This window comes from Nesoenas mayeri (genome assembly GCF_963082525.1).
Source record: "Nesoenas mayeri genome assembly, chromosome: Z".
Lineage (NCBI taxonomy): Eukaryota > Metazoa > Chordata > Aves > Columbiformes > Columbidae > Nesoenas > Nesoenas mayeri.
The window spans coordinates 6,030,008-6,047,182 of NC_137542.1; the positions used below are offsets into that span (position 1 = coordinate 6,030,008).

Below are 17,175 nucleotides of genomic sequence, written 5' to 3' on the forward strand. Positions count from 1 at the left end.
CTGCTGACCTTTCAGTTAGGAGGTGAACTGTGCCTTGTGGTCCTTGTTGAGTACAGCCTTCAAAGCTGTGTTGCCTTCACCTCTAAAACATAGGACCTCAAGGTCTCAAGGATTTTCCTGGATCTCTTGATACCAGAGACCTCTTTGATGTGTTGGCTGTAACTCTTGTATCCTGATCTGCAAATTTGCTTCCTTTCAGGAGACATGGCATGAAGTACTGAAGTAACTCAAGAGCTGCTTCATACCAGTTCATCATAAAACTGGCAAAATGTCAAGGGGCTAGCACAACTAGCTTTCATCTAAACCATGTCATTGCTTATGAGGGTTGAATCGAGCTGTTCAGATGGGTACACACATTTTTGAAACAAAAGAAGCTGTTTTGCTCCAGATTCTTTCCTTTGGTGTCCCAGCTGCTGTGTTCTCCTTGAAGAGCTGATCGTTATCTCACATATTTTCTATGCTTGAAGCTAGGTCCTAGCCTTGCAGGAATAATTCCTAATATCTTGGCTGGACCAGGAAGGTGGGCATTTCCCAGTTAATCAATCACCTGTTATGAGCTTAATCGTTACAGTTCATACTGAGGGTATTTTTCTAAAATTAGTAACTCTTTATAAATCTATCTCTATGGCGAGGCAGACTTGACATTGGCCATGTGAGACAGAAGTATGTCTTTTTGAAAAACAAAACCAAACCCCTTTAAACAAGCCTCAAACTTCCACATTTCCTTTGAGACTCCTGTATAAATTTCTCAAGATTAAATATGTCCTTTAGAAAGGACCAGCATGAGCCCTGTAAGTTGGGTAATTTCCTCATCAAGCCCCAATCTGAAGAGCATGAGTACTGCTCAGGCGTAGAGAACGCTTTCTGCACACAGATAATTTTTACTCTTAACTGAATGATTTTTCAACTTCAGGAACAACTTTTTGTTTTGGTTCTGTGATGCCTCTCTTCAGTATGTTGTTTTTGAAACTTCTCAGAAGTACTGTGTGTTCCTGGTGATGAACACAAGTCCTTCCAAGCCATTCCCATTGTGTGTGAGGAGCAACCATGCGTCAGGGGAGTGTATTTGAAGAGTGTGTAATACCTTCATAGCAGCTTTAGCTTTTATTTGTCGTTTTCATTTTTTATTAATATTTTTATCTGCCAGCACTTAAACAGGAGCTCTTAAAAATATGCTTTTTATATATTACCTGCTGTTTCATAGTGGTGGTATTAAGCACCATTCAGTTGGTTCATGCTGATGACTTTACCAAGAGAAGTGATAGCACCTCAAGGTTACCTTTTAAAAATAATTTTTAGATAGCAAAAATATTTTTAATAGTTATATTCAAATGCTACATCAAAATTATGCCAGGTTACTTTGTACGAGCACGAAGAACATTTTTAGGTGTGCGAACTACATATTCTGCTCCCAGTAGCTATTGGCAGAGCTTGTATGGGTTTAAATTTCTGAAGAACTGGATGTGGAAATGAAGTTGGAGCTGAGAATCAAAGTTTTTGTCTCTTTTGGAAAATGCTGGCTTTACCAGTGCCTCTTGCGTTATGAGCACTGTATCAGCCTTTTGTAGTAAGATTTTATTTTTGTTTATATATATATCTTTGAGTACCTTTCATATTCAGGCTGTTTATGCAGTTCATTACAATAAGCCTCTTCCTGTCTGTAGAATGGAATATGGTTTGTGTTTGGATAATAATTTTTAACAAAATTGGAGAGGAAATAATGCTATGTGTAGTTGTAACGGGAGAAACTTGGAGTGCGTGCAACACCCAGTTTTAACATTCTCTTGTACAGCGTTGCGTGAATTTCAGGCTTTATTGTAGTCCACACTGATTTTATAGTGAAGGACAAACTAATGACTGTGGCATTAATAACATGGTTGTGCGATCATAGTTAAGATACAACATTTGTGAAGAGTTGCAGAGAGGCCGAGCGCTGTCACGGTGCATTATGTCTTCTGATGGGTTTGCTGATCACCGGGAAAAGTTTGAAATCAAGGGTAAAAGTTCTTAAACTGCATTTCCTTGGAAAACTGTTAAATAAATAGAGATTCCTGCGTGGGAAAGCAGCCATAGCCTGTATAGCTCTGTTCAGGAGCCAGAGTAGACAAGCCAAGCCAGATGAGCTTTCCATTTTCACTGAGTGCTGGGAAAGTGGGTTATAACTGATGCTGCTCGTATTTGCCACATTACCTCCAGCAGTAAAGCACTCCTTGAGGATTATAAAACACCGCTCGCTTTGGATGCGGAGGGAAGACTGCCACCTGCTGAACCAGTAACACCAGTTCTGTCTCTTCTGTGTTTTCCTTAGCGCAAACTGGAAGAGCTTTTACAACATTTTAAGGGTACTTTTTAATGCAACTCTTTTTTTTTTTTGGGAGGGGGACGACGACACATGCATTTTTGACCTCAAAATAATCACATGTCAGTGTTGGAGTGATAAAAGAATACATCGTGAATAGAATTCTACTCAGAACTGAAATTTTAAAAAAAAATCTAAAATACACTATCCTAGAATAAGGAAAGCTTATTTTAGGTATCAGCTGTATTAGTAAGTGTAATAAAATAAGTAATATGGTCATCCACATTGATGATGATAAAACCTTTCATAACTACAAAATCTTCTCTTTCTTTTTGCTATCTGCCTGAATTACATAATGCGTTTTAGTCACAATGATCACAAAAACGAACACTTCTGTTTCTATTGTTTTGTTTTAGATAAGATGGGAAAAAAACATCACACTGGGGGAGCCCCCAGGATTCTTGCATTCCTGGTGGTGGTAAGTATCAATTTTCTTTTGCTCAGGTTTTCAGATTATGTTGATTGCTAGTTCCAGCAGCTGAAGGCAAGAAATTCAGGTGAACGTTGTGGAAGGAATGTGAAGATGAGGACTGAGAAACATTTTCCTGTTAGGGAATGAGAGAACAGAAAATTAGATATAGAAAAAAATCCAGATAGCAGATATGGGAAAAGAAACATTGCATAGTGTATTGGTAAGAAATCACCTTTGAAAGAAGATGGCCTGCAATTCTTTCTTCACCACCTTCCAGTAAATTGCGCTTAGATCATTATATATATAATGCAATAATTAAATTTGAAAAAAAAAGACATTTTTATATATATATATATATATATACAGAGACACTGCATATGGATGTGAGCTTCCTCAGTCTTCATTCCATGTTTTAGCCACGGGAATAGCATATGAAAGCAATTAGCTGAAGGCAAGCTACCAGCCTTTTTGTGAGGCAGTGTGCATTAGCCGGGCTTGGTGCTGCAGCGTTTGCATTTTCAGTTTCTCTGAGCTCGGGATATGGGTAGACATGGGGTTGACTTGTAGTTTTTTATGTGTGATACCATTTGCTTGTATATGCTGGTGTGCGGAGACACATCAGTGTTTGTAGAATACCCATTTGAACACAACCCCAAGTGACTGGTACATCTGCATGGAAGGTGGCATACTCTTCACTGACTTCTCTTTCATAGTTTTAGCTGTGTGATGGAAGCCTGGCAAGGGGAACGTGTTCCTTGTATCTCTGTCTGCATTATCCTCAGTTTTGATCGTCTGCAGCAGAGTGCTCACATTTTCCACAATTCCATATTACAGCGCTGGAGTAAGTGACAGGATTAAGTCTAAAACAATAAGGAAACACTACAGAACTGTAACACATTTTGTGGTTTTATTTGTTATAGCATACACATAATTTCATTCCAGAATCTTTTTGTGCATAGCTGAATAGTTGAGGAGGGAGACCAATGGGAGAACCAAAATTTCCTTTCACTCTTTGTAAGCCAAGAACATACCCATCTATTTCCCACTCTTGTCCATAAACCTGTTTCTCTGGGAACTTCTGTTTAAAGCACAATGTCGGACATTGGAAGGACTGCTGGGTTTCTCTCCGGCTTTTTATGTTATTGTGAATCTGTCCCTTCCTGTGCTTTGTGGAAGTTAATTGCAGCACGTGAAATGCAGAGCTTCAGTAATAAGCTTTGTAGCCTTAAACCTTGTATATTAGACTAGCTTCTTGGTTTATACTGTAGTGGTATTAAAGGAATACAGCACTGCTTGCCTTGAATCGGATAACCGGACTTGATTCTTCATAGATGTGTTACAAAGCTAAATTCTTTCATAGAGGTAAGTGTTTTTCATCCTTTGGTGAGGAAGCGATATGTCTGTTTCTATGTGTGAACATGCATGTGTGGTGTGTATATACTATAAATCTACACAAGTATTACAATGATTTTCTCACCATCTCTGTAACTTCTTAACTTGCAGTGTGTTTTGGGATCTCTACTGTGCAGCTCCAGAAAGACGAGAAACATGTGAACATTCAAGTGAAGCAAAAGCCTTTCACGACTACGTAAGTTTTGTGTGTCTTTACTACATTTTCATTAATGTTATGTATAAATGTGATAGGGAAGTATTTCTGCACTACAGAGGCTCAGAAATGCAGGTGTCCATCATACCTACGTGACTCTCAGTTTATGGGGACGCCTTAGAATTAGGACTTGTTAACTCTGTGATTACCCAGCACCATATGGAAAACCCCTGGAAGCCATCTCAGAGGTCAAAGTGCTGTCCCCTGTGTTAATGCAGGATGAGGAACGTCCTTCTGTCGACCCCACCATGGACACATCAGGCTGGTCGCAAAGACATAGGGCAAGTGGAAGCACAGATATGTCCTGTCCGCATGTCCGTGCTCTGTTAGTGCTAAAGAAAGCACTGTTCAGTAGATGGAATTGATCACCTGGTTTCTATCAGGACCATACTGACTTACAGTGTGATTGTTCTTCGCATAGTTTTGTATCCTGATGTCAGTATTTCTCATCAATGTAATAAACACTTAAACATCATAGAACAAGTGAAATGCAAAATCATCCAGTCCAAGAAAACAGGAGGAATAAAGGGCAAAAGTATTATGCCAGTTTCGATGCCTTTGAGACTTAGTTCAAAACACAGAAAGGAGATTGGTGGTGTTTTGCCTTCAAGGACTATTAATAAGAAAAGAAGAATTTAGAAACTAGGGCCCAAAACATTGCAGCAGTTTCATTCTGTTTTCTCAATTTTCATAATGTAAACACATCTCTACAAAAATGTGGAACTGCATTCCAGGGTTAGGATGGAATCTGAGTTCTTCCTACTATGTCAGCTCCTCTCCATCTGATGATTTCATTTTTCTGATGAAACCCTTGTGGGGCTGAGCACTCTGAGTTGGTCATTCCTCTGGGCCATTGATGTAGTCTAAAGAGGGAGTGTAACTCTCATGGTACAACTCTGAAACCACTTTCCTTGAGTGTTTTCCAGCTCTGCCAGATGTACTGTCTAGTTACCGCAGAAGAGTATTTTTATAGATAAAATTAGAATTAGACTGCCATAACCCAGTGTCGTACAAACACAAATTCGGAGAAATGGAAATGAATCAACTAAGTGACCATTTTCCCTTTTCTGTTGCCATAAGCTGATATGGCTGATAGTATGTGACCTAATGGTGATCTTGCCTTATTTGTAGTTAACAAGGACTGTAGGTTGCAAATGCACCACCCACACAGTTAGAACTGTTGGTCACGTTTACTTACAGACCAATGCCACTTTAATACCCTCTTCTTGGTGGGTCACAGGTAACCGAGCATGGACAGTTTTGCACACTCATGTCCAGGCTATATTGATCACTAGTTATAATTAATGAAAAATAAATGTCAGAGAGAGGAAAAAAGTTGTAAGGAAGTTCTCCAACTTGGTAAAGCACATTCCTCGAATTAAAATGAAGGAACTCTTGCAAGTACTGTTGCTGCAGTATTTTTACCTGTTCTGTTTTAGATGTGCAATTGTTGGAAAAATACATTATTTCACTGTTGTTTTGAATTGTTGTTATTAGAGCAAGGTTTAACTCTCCACTGAAGGCAGAATAGTTTTATAGGAATAGTTATAACTGCACGGAATGACATTAGTACATTACATTTGTGGAGATCAGAATCCACACTATAGCAGTTGACTTCAGTGGGGGACACGATGCTCTCAAAATATAATATGTGTACCAAAAGCCAAATATCTGAAACCTGAATAACAATGCTTTGAAATAATTTTGAAACAAAATGATCAGAGAGAGTGAATTTTCAGTGAAAAAGTACTTGGAAATCTAAAAAGGAGACGAGTACACAATTCTTTATACTCATGAGTGTTTCACTGATCAGTAAGTTCACTATTGAACCTAGATCTAGAGGTATACTAAGAACTTGAGTGGGTGAATCAAAATAATGTCAAATATAATGTTGTCTTAGTATCACTCTTCTAGCATTTCTAACTTCTGCAGATCTTGGAATATTACATGGGCTTATTGCTCAATTCTGTCTACATTGTGATGTGTATTGTCATCATTTTAAAAAACTGAGAAAATACTCAAATGAGTTCTGTGTGTGATACAATTTTGTGATTGAATGTTTAAGTTACTGTATAAATAAAGTTGCGTTTGAAGGAAAAATAAAATGATGGTATGCTTCTATATGCACATCAGTCTGTGTTAAGACAGGATGGATGTTTATTTTAGAACAAATTCACTAGGTATTTCTAAAGCCCGTTCTATCAATCTTTTGAGGTGACAGGAAAAGCTAGCTTTGCATTATTTTTGTCACAGTTAAGATAAACTCATCTAATATCTAGCAAGGCTCGTGGTGTTCCTTATAACCATCATGTCCTTTTTGCTTGGTAAGGCAGTCTGCATCATAAGTGCATACTTTTAAAATCTTCCGTGTATTTAATATTTCATGAGCGTATTGTACGTTTATATTAAAGAACATGGCAAATCATTATAAAATACAGCCAAGCATAGTTCACAGTAGAGGAAGATGAACATCTATTAAGTGAAACCCTGACCCACGTAGTGTTTTGGCCAGTTGACTCCAGGGGGTTCAAAATTCTGTTGGCACTGAAGACCATCAGAGAGCTGGTCACTGGATTCTGGCTTTGTCATCAGGCTGAGAGGTCTGGTAAATCAAAACCCTGCTGTTAAATTGCAGGCCAAGTAATCGAGCATTTGTAGCTATACTGCCACATCTGAAAACAGTAATTCTCAAATACAAAAGGCACAGAAGCCTTGTTTACTAATTCACGCTAGCGATTCAGAATTTTTTATTTGGTATGTATTCTACCTGACCTAAGAAAAATCATTCTTCCTGAAGGCGTGAGTGATCTGGTTAGACCATATGTGTCAAGTTTAACTAAGTAGGCTGAATTAGCTGAACCAATGTCTCGTCTCTCTTTGCTTTTGTGAAGAGGGAAAGGTTTAAGAAAGTTTGATTAGGAGGAATTGCATCTGATTTAATGATTTGTGAAATACTGCTGCCTTAGTCAACGCAGTTGCGAGTCAGTCTAGAGCACACACAAGTTGACTCAGGTTGACTCATAGATACAGAAAGACTTGGGTTTTTAAAGTTTACTTCAAGTTTTACAGTATCTTAACTGCAGCTGCAAAAATAATGCCATTTGATTTCCCTCCCTCTCCTCCTCAGACAATACTTTTTTGAGACACGAGGTTTATTTCTTTAGTTATTTTGCTATGAGATTTAATAACATGTTTAGCTTTTAGCTGAATACAATTAAATAACTGTGGCTGGACTTTATCCATCTGCAATATACTTGTGAGAGGAGACTAGGAGGATCCTTCTTGGACTGTCTATAGTGCTGTCCTGAAGAACTGCATATGGAGTTGCCTCTGATATCAACTGTGCCTAATCAAACAAACTGAATCTTAACCTGTGTGTGCCTACCAGCCTATGCCACCGAGTCTGTTCTTGACTATTTGTGTAAAAAAAAACCCAGTAAACTCAAATTATTTTAGGTAACTATTAATTAAATTATCTGATACATACATGTGTATAGGTTTGTTTGTATAATAGCCTCCTTGTTCTGCAGAGAAAGGGTCTGGAAGTACTATTTGGATTGTGCTAATATAACTTCAGATTTTTATCGAGCTAGTGAGAGGAGAAGAATCTTTCATGTCTGACAGCAGGAACATGAAGTGACTCTCAAGGTGGAGGCTGTAACTGCTTGCAGTACTAACAATGTTCATCTTACTAAAAATCCAATAAATAGAAAAGCAAAGGCCTATTCTGACTTTAAAAAGATTTTTCAGTGATCATCCTGAGGTTAAGTATTTGCAGCTCCTCCATATTATCTAAAAGGGATTCTATTTTTATATTCTATTGAGACTTGCAATTGGAAATGTTTTCTTCTGAGCGAACAAGGTTCTGAACTCATTAGGTGCATCTATCTAATACATTTTAGGCTTGAAAAGACATGCATGTCATGAAAGTGCGTGTGCTGTATCAGGGAGATAGGTCCTGGCCTTGAAGTTTCAACATAAATGATTTAGCATTAGAAATTTTTTACATTTCAGGTAACTCAGGAAAGAAAACTGGTGCTCTCTCACCTAGCCTATTAATATTGCAGGCCTTTTGGTGGGAGTAGCTTATCTGAAGTAGAAAAGCCCTCGTGCTTCTTCTCTAGAACCTATTACTTTTCCTGGAGAAAAACCTCTCTGTTCTTTGAAGTCTTGTGAAAAAATTGTTTACATGGATGCTGCAAGACAAAATTTAGTCTTCACCGTAGAATGGGTTTTTCTTTCTTCACAGTGTCCTAAGGAAGTTACTTCATCTCCCGAGTTAAGATCTCATTTCTCGGGATGTTGAACTGAGATCTTCTGTTGAGAGAAGTGGGTTCCAATGTGTGTCTTGTTCCTGCCTTCCTTCCACTTCTTTACAAAATGAAAACATACTGGGTCAAAAGGGGAAATAAAACATAAACCTTGTGATTCCTTGGAGAAGAATGGATTTTAGCAGCGCCCCTACCAGTGAACTTCGGGCTGCTGCAAGCGACCATTCTCCTCTTCCTCAGGCCTAGGAATTCATTCACATCTCTGGAGCCTGGGTGGTACCTGAAAAGACTTTTCTTACAAGATAATTTCTGTACATAACAATTAAGATATTTTTACAGTCCAGAAGTTCCCGTGCCTCTCTCACCCTCTTTACACTGCAGGTTCTTCCATGTGGTATCAGGGATGGAAGAACTTGTTTTATCAGTTGATACTCTCGCCTTCCTTAGCTCTTGCTACTGTTGTCTTCTGCAGGCAGGTCTAGCCAGGGCAGCTTGTGCTTCTAGGTCCTCCCAGGTTTCTTGCTAAAAATGGGATTCTGGGTCTGGTTTCCAGCTGTCTATTTCCACAGAGAATCCACCTTAACTGCCTCTGCTTTAAGTAAAATTCAAAACTAAAGCTCTCCCTCATCCCCAAGTGTGGAAGAGCAAGAGATGAGAAGTACTCAGCGATTCAGAGATAATCTACAAAATGCTGAATTCAGTGACACTCATGGGATGAATGCCAAATTGTATTGTCATGGGATCATGAAATATATGGCTCCATGAATGAGATCATCAGATTTCAGATCTCTGAGCAGCTGGTAACCTTCCTGCAAACTCAGGAGAACCTCTCTCCATTGCTGTCTTCTCTGTTTTCGAGGTTCTCCATGATCCCATGGGCTGTCACTAAAAGCAGAGGTTCCCAGGCACTATTCTATGGGTAGGTGTGGTTTCCTTTGGCTGAGAAGTATGCGCGATACCCTACATAGTTTGTGCTTGCCCTGCTTTACTCAGTAATGGTCAAGGACTGTTGTACCAAAACAAATGCTTCTGGTCTGAGTCACCTATTAATTCCTTACATTGGTTCTGCGAACTTGTAGAAGTCCTCTTACATGTTCACCCGTCATTAGTGTATCTGTAATTTCACCTTCAAAATACAATCTTCAGACATATGATCCTTCCTACTATGTAGATACTACCTGTGTCCACTGGGCGAACAGGTTATTTCTTAAAACTAGAAAAAACTTGGTTCAAGTGGCCACAGCATCCTTTTCGCAAGTAATATGGAAATAACAAGCATCTCCTTCCGTACAGTCATTGTTAAAACAATATCCTTTGCTTTCTGTGTAAATAGCATTCATTTTTTAGGTATGAATGAACTGCCTTTCTTTGCTGCTCTTTTCATTCTGCGGAGATCATGTCTCACTTCCCCGTGTTCAGGTACATGTTTAGTAGAATGCATTCCTAGATAGGAAAGCCAAAAGGAGACCAAGGAAGTCTGGCATTTGCTTCGAAATTCCATATCTGAACATGTTAAGTAAGTCAATATGGTTAAAGATTGCACTGGTCTATTAAAAAAATAAACAATAAATCATATTTTTTGCAGAATACTCTGTTAATGTGTCTTACAAGGTGATAAATCCTTGGATTCTCATATGTGCAACCAAAAAGCTACAAATGTGAAAAATGTGGCAAATGTTTAGAATTCTTATCTTCCTACGATTGTTGGTTTTGTAGGAGCACTAGCATCAGATGAGGTGAATGTCTTTATGGGAGGACAGTGCTTGTTGGAAGGTTTGGGGAGGACAGCGTGGTTCACAATCTGACAGTCTTGTGTAATGGTACTGGCAGAATTGTACACAGACAAACTTAACTTTTTCAATCTCTTCAGCTCCTTAATTTTATTGCTTAGTGATGTTCTTTAGTGCAATTGTCTGGAAAGGATTAATTAAAAGCACACTCCAGCCCGCAGGCAAAGTGGGCGTCACTTTCTGCAAAACTGCATCGACTCGTGTCAGGATTTGGTCCACATATTTGTAGTTGTATCTCAAAATGTTGCACTGTTATCTCCAAGACTGTGAAACTGATTTTGTTTTCACATATTTTCAAAGCTGAGAACTCACTACATTCCTTGGGTTGTAGATTATGCCTTTGCAGGAAGACATGGATTTATTTTCTTCTTCTTTCCTGTTAAGAAACCCCGAAGAGAATTCTCATTCTCACATTTCCATGAAGGAGGAAGATGTGCTTGTTTTGCTCTTACCATCCTCCTCCATCATTCCTTCCCATCAGTTATTGGATAATTATTAGATATGAACTGCTCTGTGTTGCAAATGTTAATTGTAAGCTCTGATAGATAAATGTTTCTTACAGTCCACATGATGTTTTTTTCTCTTTATAGAAGTGATTTCACAGGTAAATTTGTGCTGTGCTTCTGTTTTAATGTCAGGACTAAGCCATTTGTTTCATAGGGAAAAAGCAACATTTTTGCCCCAAAATTTTAACACTTCTCCTTTTACTGGAGATTTAATTTTCTCAGAATTTAGAAGTAAAATGGTTAATTAGTTTGAGTTAAGTGGAAGCCTGTGACAGTGTAAGGAACCACCGTCTCCCTCGAAGGCAGTTTAGCTCCTCTTTCATGGCTCCCAGAGGGAGGCAGTGGACATGTTGAAAGAATGCCTCTTTTCTAGGAACCATTTTATGCTTCATTTTCATTGAAAACTATAGGAGATAACAGCCTTTCTAATGAGGGGAGGCTTTCTGGGAATGTTCTGTGCAAAAAATAGTATTTATTCAGAGTAGAGCACTAAAAAGATTATATATACACTATAAGTAAAACCATGGCAAATTTATGAAATGAGACAAAACTTTGTTTTCTTTTGCTTGAAGGAAAGAGGGAATATGTGAGGATTCAACAAGTTGTGGGAGAAGTCAGTGGTTGAAGAGATAAATGGGGAGTGCACAGGATGGGGAGAGGTCAGAATACTAAGGGAAGTGGCTGGAATGCCCAGGCTGCTTTGCAACATTCCACAATAGCTTAGTTTTTACAATATACAGGTAAAATCTGGTTTTAAGATTATTATTTTTTTAATGGTGATGGAGACACTGTTGAGTTATTAGATGCTTTAGTCCATAATAGATGTCTCCATTAGATATCCCCATTAGTTTATTTCTCCTTTCTGAAATCTGGGGCTGTCTTTATAATTAAGATAAAACCAAGGCACTTCTGAAGTTATGACATAAGTTATATTGCCTGGAAGAAGGCTCCACTGAAACTCCTCACCAGTTCGATGGAAATCCCAGAATACTGCAGTTTTTTCTTTTCCTGCTTGGTTGTCCCAATGAGCAGTTGTTAACCATTTCTCAGACTGATGTTGTTAAATGTATCTTAGTGTAAAATTTCATGCAATAATCATGGTGTATTTGGAATTGAACTGTGCTGATATAAATTTTGATTTTTTTTCATTTGCTATAATGGATTATTTATGCTACGACAGTGAAAGCTGCATTACCGTTTAAGTTTTAAACTTCATAATTTGGAGTGAACTCAAAATGAAGGTTTCCATGGAGAGAGTGTATTTTTTATTTTACAAATGGAAGCATATGCACACTTCATGGCATGTGTTTTAATATTTCAATATATAAAATTGTAAACCTTGTGGATTTTAGACATAACCTCAAATGCTGTAGAAATGTGGATTCTTTTGGATTTATTTTGCTTTTCAGAGTGAGAAGATACACTCTACTATGAGTTTAAGAAGCACGCATTGAGAAATGCCATGTTTCTAAACTTCTGTTTTAGTAGTTGTATTTAAAATCATGCACCACTGTTGATGTACAGATCTTTCTTATTCATTGCATAGCGTACGCATTATGTTTTCACAGCACTCCAGAAGTTGTAGCTTAGTAACATTGCAAATATTAAATTGACTAACAAATGCTCTGAATTTAGAGTTCAGGATCTCCTGACATTAATATTTAACACTGATTGTGCGTAATGCTTTACCTTAATAAAGCACCAAGCAAACATTTGATCAATAGAGAGCAAATGTTGGATTAAAGCCTCACAACAACCCACTGCACGCTCTTCCTCCCCCTCGGTATTCTTTCTTCTGATGCTTCATGTTCCGGATCAGGATTTTGTCTAATGTTTATAATGCTCAACGATTTAGGTAGCATTCTATTAAATGTTTGCATTTAGCAGTTCCGATTTGGGTAGCGGGATTTCTCTCTGAGCTAATTACAAGAGGGTAACCTGCGAACTCTGCAGAGGTGTGTGTGTGCACATCTGTATGTAGCTATACGTTTATCTCCGCCGGAAGAATGCAGTGCAAGCCAGTACTACATTGATGTAAAGCGGTTTTATTTTTCTGATACCAGTATTTGGCTAAATTTAAGGTAGTTTGCTTAAATGTATTCTTCTTTAGCCTCATAAAAAGTAAAAGTGAAAGTGAGAGAGTAATTTCTGCACAATATGCCGAACACGGATTTTGTAATAAGCTTGACTGCTCTGTTAATACGTCTAAGTGACTCATTTCAGACTTGCTTAACACATGCCGGGAAAATCCAAAGACTTATAGCTTCCATCTGCTCTCTAATATGATGAAAGATGAATCCTGAAGATCACAAATTGCAGGAGACATGCAGCTCTTAAGAAGAACAGCTGAACAACAAATGCCTTATGAGAGGTGGTGAAAAATGAAGTAATGAGGAGGAAAGGCAGGCGAGCCTCTTGAGGGAACATGGATATCCATGGCTGACTAGAACTGTCACATCCAAACATTACGCTAAATATGAAATGCACATTATATAACACGAGTCACAGGGAACAGATAATAGTCTTTTTGAATTTTCTACCAAATTAATGCCATAATATTACAAGCAATTGTGCTAACATGTATTCTTCAGATGCACAGAATGGTTTTACTTGAGAAGAAATGTTGTACACATCTCCATATTAGAGTATCTGTTTTGCAAATGAGGTTTTGCAATCTTGTTTCTTGTTTTGAAATCTTTGCATTCTAAACTTGACCACTGGGAATATGTAAACCTTCAATGTATACAAATTGACCATGGCCTTCCTATGTATACTGTTGCAGAAAAAGACCACAACATGCATGCATGTTTACCTAGAGAAAAATGGAGATTGTGGCATAATCAAGCACAATCAAAATTAAGCTTGACTTAAGGTGAAAATCTGCTTTGCACTTTGCATTGTAGCCAGTTCATTGTGACTCCTCCTTAAGAAGACATCTCCCTAGTGCTGTCACAGTAACATCCACAAACTGGATTTGTGCCAATTAGCGAGGATACCTATAACAAAACTCAAATGCAGCAGTCTGTAACCCATCAGAGGCTAATGTACCTTGCCAAGAAAGTAGCAGTCTGCATAATTCACACCAGAAGAGGTGCATGACCTGTCTAGTTTACTCTGACATCGGAAAAGAAAGACAAAGCTCTTTATAAGGTGTATGAAAAATATTAAGTTCTGAGCCATAAAGAATCTGGAAAACATTTTCCAGTTCTGCTTTCAGATCCCATTTCCGTAAATGTATTGCAAAACTGAAATTTTAGCCTATGAAATGTACAAAGTTCTTAACTATAGAATGGTTAAGGAAATATAATCCATGAGATGAGTTTTAATGCCTTTTCTGTTTTAAGAGAGAGTCAGAAGAGTACGCAGATAGTGTAGATGTGTATAGCAGAGTATGATGTTACACTCCATAAATCAATTTTACACAAGTAAGACTTGCAGTGAGATTTGTAAAGGCAGACACTTGAATCCCTGTGGAGCGTGACCTCATTGACTTCATCACAGATCTACACAGATGTTACAATCTGCCTGTACAGGTTTGATGGCAGGATCAGGGACTTTGGCCCTAATCTGGCAAGCAATTTCACGATTGAGTAGCATTATATGTGTGAATACTCTTGTTAAAATCACGTATATGTTTGCAATATCAGGATCATAGGAAACTGTATGAACACAGTGGGTTATTCTTTTTTAATGTCCAATTTTAGGCTTATTTCTCAATATAGAAACCAATCATTAGTTTATTTAGTCTGTATTTTTCTGAATATGCAAAGAGACCCTTTTCTGACTCTCTCATGAAGAAAATCTCAAAATCTATGCTTATAAGGACAAAAGTGCTGAAGATGGGTTCCCTGGACAACTCCTATATATCACTGCAGAAAGCTTTTTCCTCCATCCTAGCACTTAATAATTTTTTGTTTATTTTCCCATTGTTTTCATGGTTGTTACATTATTTTGTGTACAGCAATGTGTTTTCTGACTCCCATTGCCAACTGCTTTATTTCTCTTGCTTGAGCTGCTTTCCTCCCATTGTCGTGTGGTCAACTTGGACTGAGGACGGAAGGATCACAAGAGCGTAGCTCCAACCACTGTTGAGTCGATCCAGCTGCTCTCTTGGCTTCCACTCATTTAGAACAGTTTACTTTCTGCTAGTTGGATAGTTTAATTTAACATTTGCAGTAACTGCCCTTCTCTCTTGAAACATAAACAAATTTAAAAATAAACATCCTCCTACCAGCTGTTCTGTCTCATGCTGTACGATGGCCATCCCTCAAGCGTTTTTGGGGTCTTCTGTCCTCCTTAATGTTGGAGATAAAGATGCTTCCTCTCACCGTCTGTGGGGAAACCTTTTCCTCTAGCATTAAGAAGGAAGTTTTGGATCCGTCAACATCTCGAGTTTTTCTATTCCCTTTGTGGGTGGCCTTTCTTGGTGCTTGGCTACTTCCATTAGCTACCTGAATATTGTTAGTTCTTGGAGACTTAATGTACCACCATGAATATTCAGTCTGAGCATTGATACAAAGCTTCTTTGTGTTTTGTCAGGTTTGGGTTTTAATCCTGTGTCATTTCAACAGTGAGGCACGTAGGCAAAATCGTTATTTCCTTTTCCTCTTAATAGGTAAAAAGGGAGCTCCTTCTCATCCCTGCTGTCTTTTGTGATAATTTTGAGAATTTCTTCATCCTGGAACAAAATTGGTATTGTTAATTTTTTTTTGCAGCACCACAGTATGTGGAGGGTTTTGTTGAAGCTTCTGTTCTCTGAATCATGTTTCTTAAATTGTACAAGGGACTAAGCTTTCACTGTTTTTTTAAAATATCTTTTTTAGTCTGCTTGATTACTTAGAAAACATGACCTGAGTGAATGATGGAAAATTATTAGGTACCAAAAAAAGACATAACCCCAGTAAAGTTGTCACCACTTATAATCAGTTTCCTGAAATCCAAGTTAGCACAAGAAAATAGTATTGAAGGTGCATCCAAGAGGGTGATTTCAAAACAGTCTTGCATCTGGGCAGGAACAGCCCCAGATTCCAGTATAAGTTGGGGAATGATCCATTAGAGAGACCTGGGGGTGCTGGTGTACAGCAGGATGGCCATGAGCCAGCACTGCGCCCTTGTGGCCAGGAAGGCCAATGGTACCAATCCACCAATGGGGTGGATTAGAAGGGGGTTGGTCAGTAGGTCAGAGAGGTTCTTCTGCCCCTCTGCTCTGCCCTGGCGAGACCACACCTGGAATATTGTGTCCAGTTGTGGCCCCTCAGTTCCAGCAGGACAGGGAACTGCTGCAAAGAGTCCAGCGTAGGGCAACCAAGATGCTGAAGGGAGTGGAGCATCTCCCGTGTGAGGAAAGGCTGAGGGAGCTGGGGCTCTTTAGTTTGGAGGAGACTGAGGAGTGTTTAGAAATATACAAATGATCTCTGAGTTCTTTTCCAACCCAGTCGATTCTATGATTCTGTGATTCTGAAAGGGTGAGTGTCAGGAGGATGGAGCCAGGCTCTTCTCGGTTACAAACAATGGTAGGACGAGGGATAATGGGTTTAAGCTGGAACATAAGAGGTTCTACTTTAACTTGAGAAGAAACTTGTTCTCAGTGAGGGTGGCAGAGCCTGGCCCAGGCTGCCCAGGGAGGTTGTGGAGTCTCCTTCTCTGCAGACATTCCAACCCGCCTGGACACCTTCCTGTGTAACCTCATCTGGGTGTTCCTGCTCCATGGGGGGATTGCACTGGGTGAGCTTCCGAGGTCCCTTCCAATCCCTAGCATTCTATGATTCTATGATGGTAGGATTTTCATGTTCTACTCTGTTACTGGATGTCTTCTCATCCCATAGTGATAGTTCTAGAACCTTTATAATGAATAAATTTACATTTTAAAATTACAACTAAAGTACACAAACAAGTGTAACTTTCAATTTTCTTACAATATGTCTAATAATTTTATAAAGTGGTATCTGCAGCTTAAGATATTTTTTTAAATCTATTCCTAGTGACTTAAAGTTTTCTTTAAGCTGAATTGTTTGTCCAAGGTGTCTGCTAAAGGTTGAACTCTTTTTCCCCAGTACCTTTAAGCAGAAATGGCTCTCTGAGGGTTTACAGATATATATCTAGATCGATGGGTGGACAGAACGAGAGGACAAATGATTAAATAGCACTGTTCCTTTGGTGATACTGTTGCATTTCATTGTGGGAGAAGAAATGGATGAGGTAGCTCACCTACCATGGCAAAGCAGTCTTTGA

General features: G+C 38.7%; 1 protein-coding gene across 6 annotated transcripts in view; it reads left to right on the plus strand.

Annotated features, from left to right (window-relative positions):
• Positions 1-17,175, plus strand: part of SSBP2 (single stranded DNA binding protein 2) — a 177,579-nt gene that overhangs the window by 44,993 nt on the left and 115,411 nt on the right. For all 6 annotated transcript variants that reach the window (XM_080361979.1, XM_080361983.1, XM_080361980.1 and 3 more), the window contains exons 3-4: positions 2,716-2,777; positions 4,275-4,359. In XM_080361979.1, coding sequence (XP_080218105.1) covers positions 2,716-2,777; positions 4,275-4,359 — 147 coding nt within the window. The remainder of the gene's footprint in view (positions 1-2,715; positions 2,778-4,274; positions 4,360-17,175) is intronic.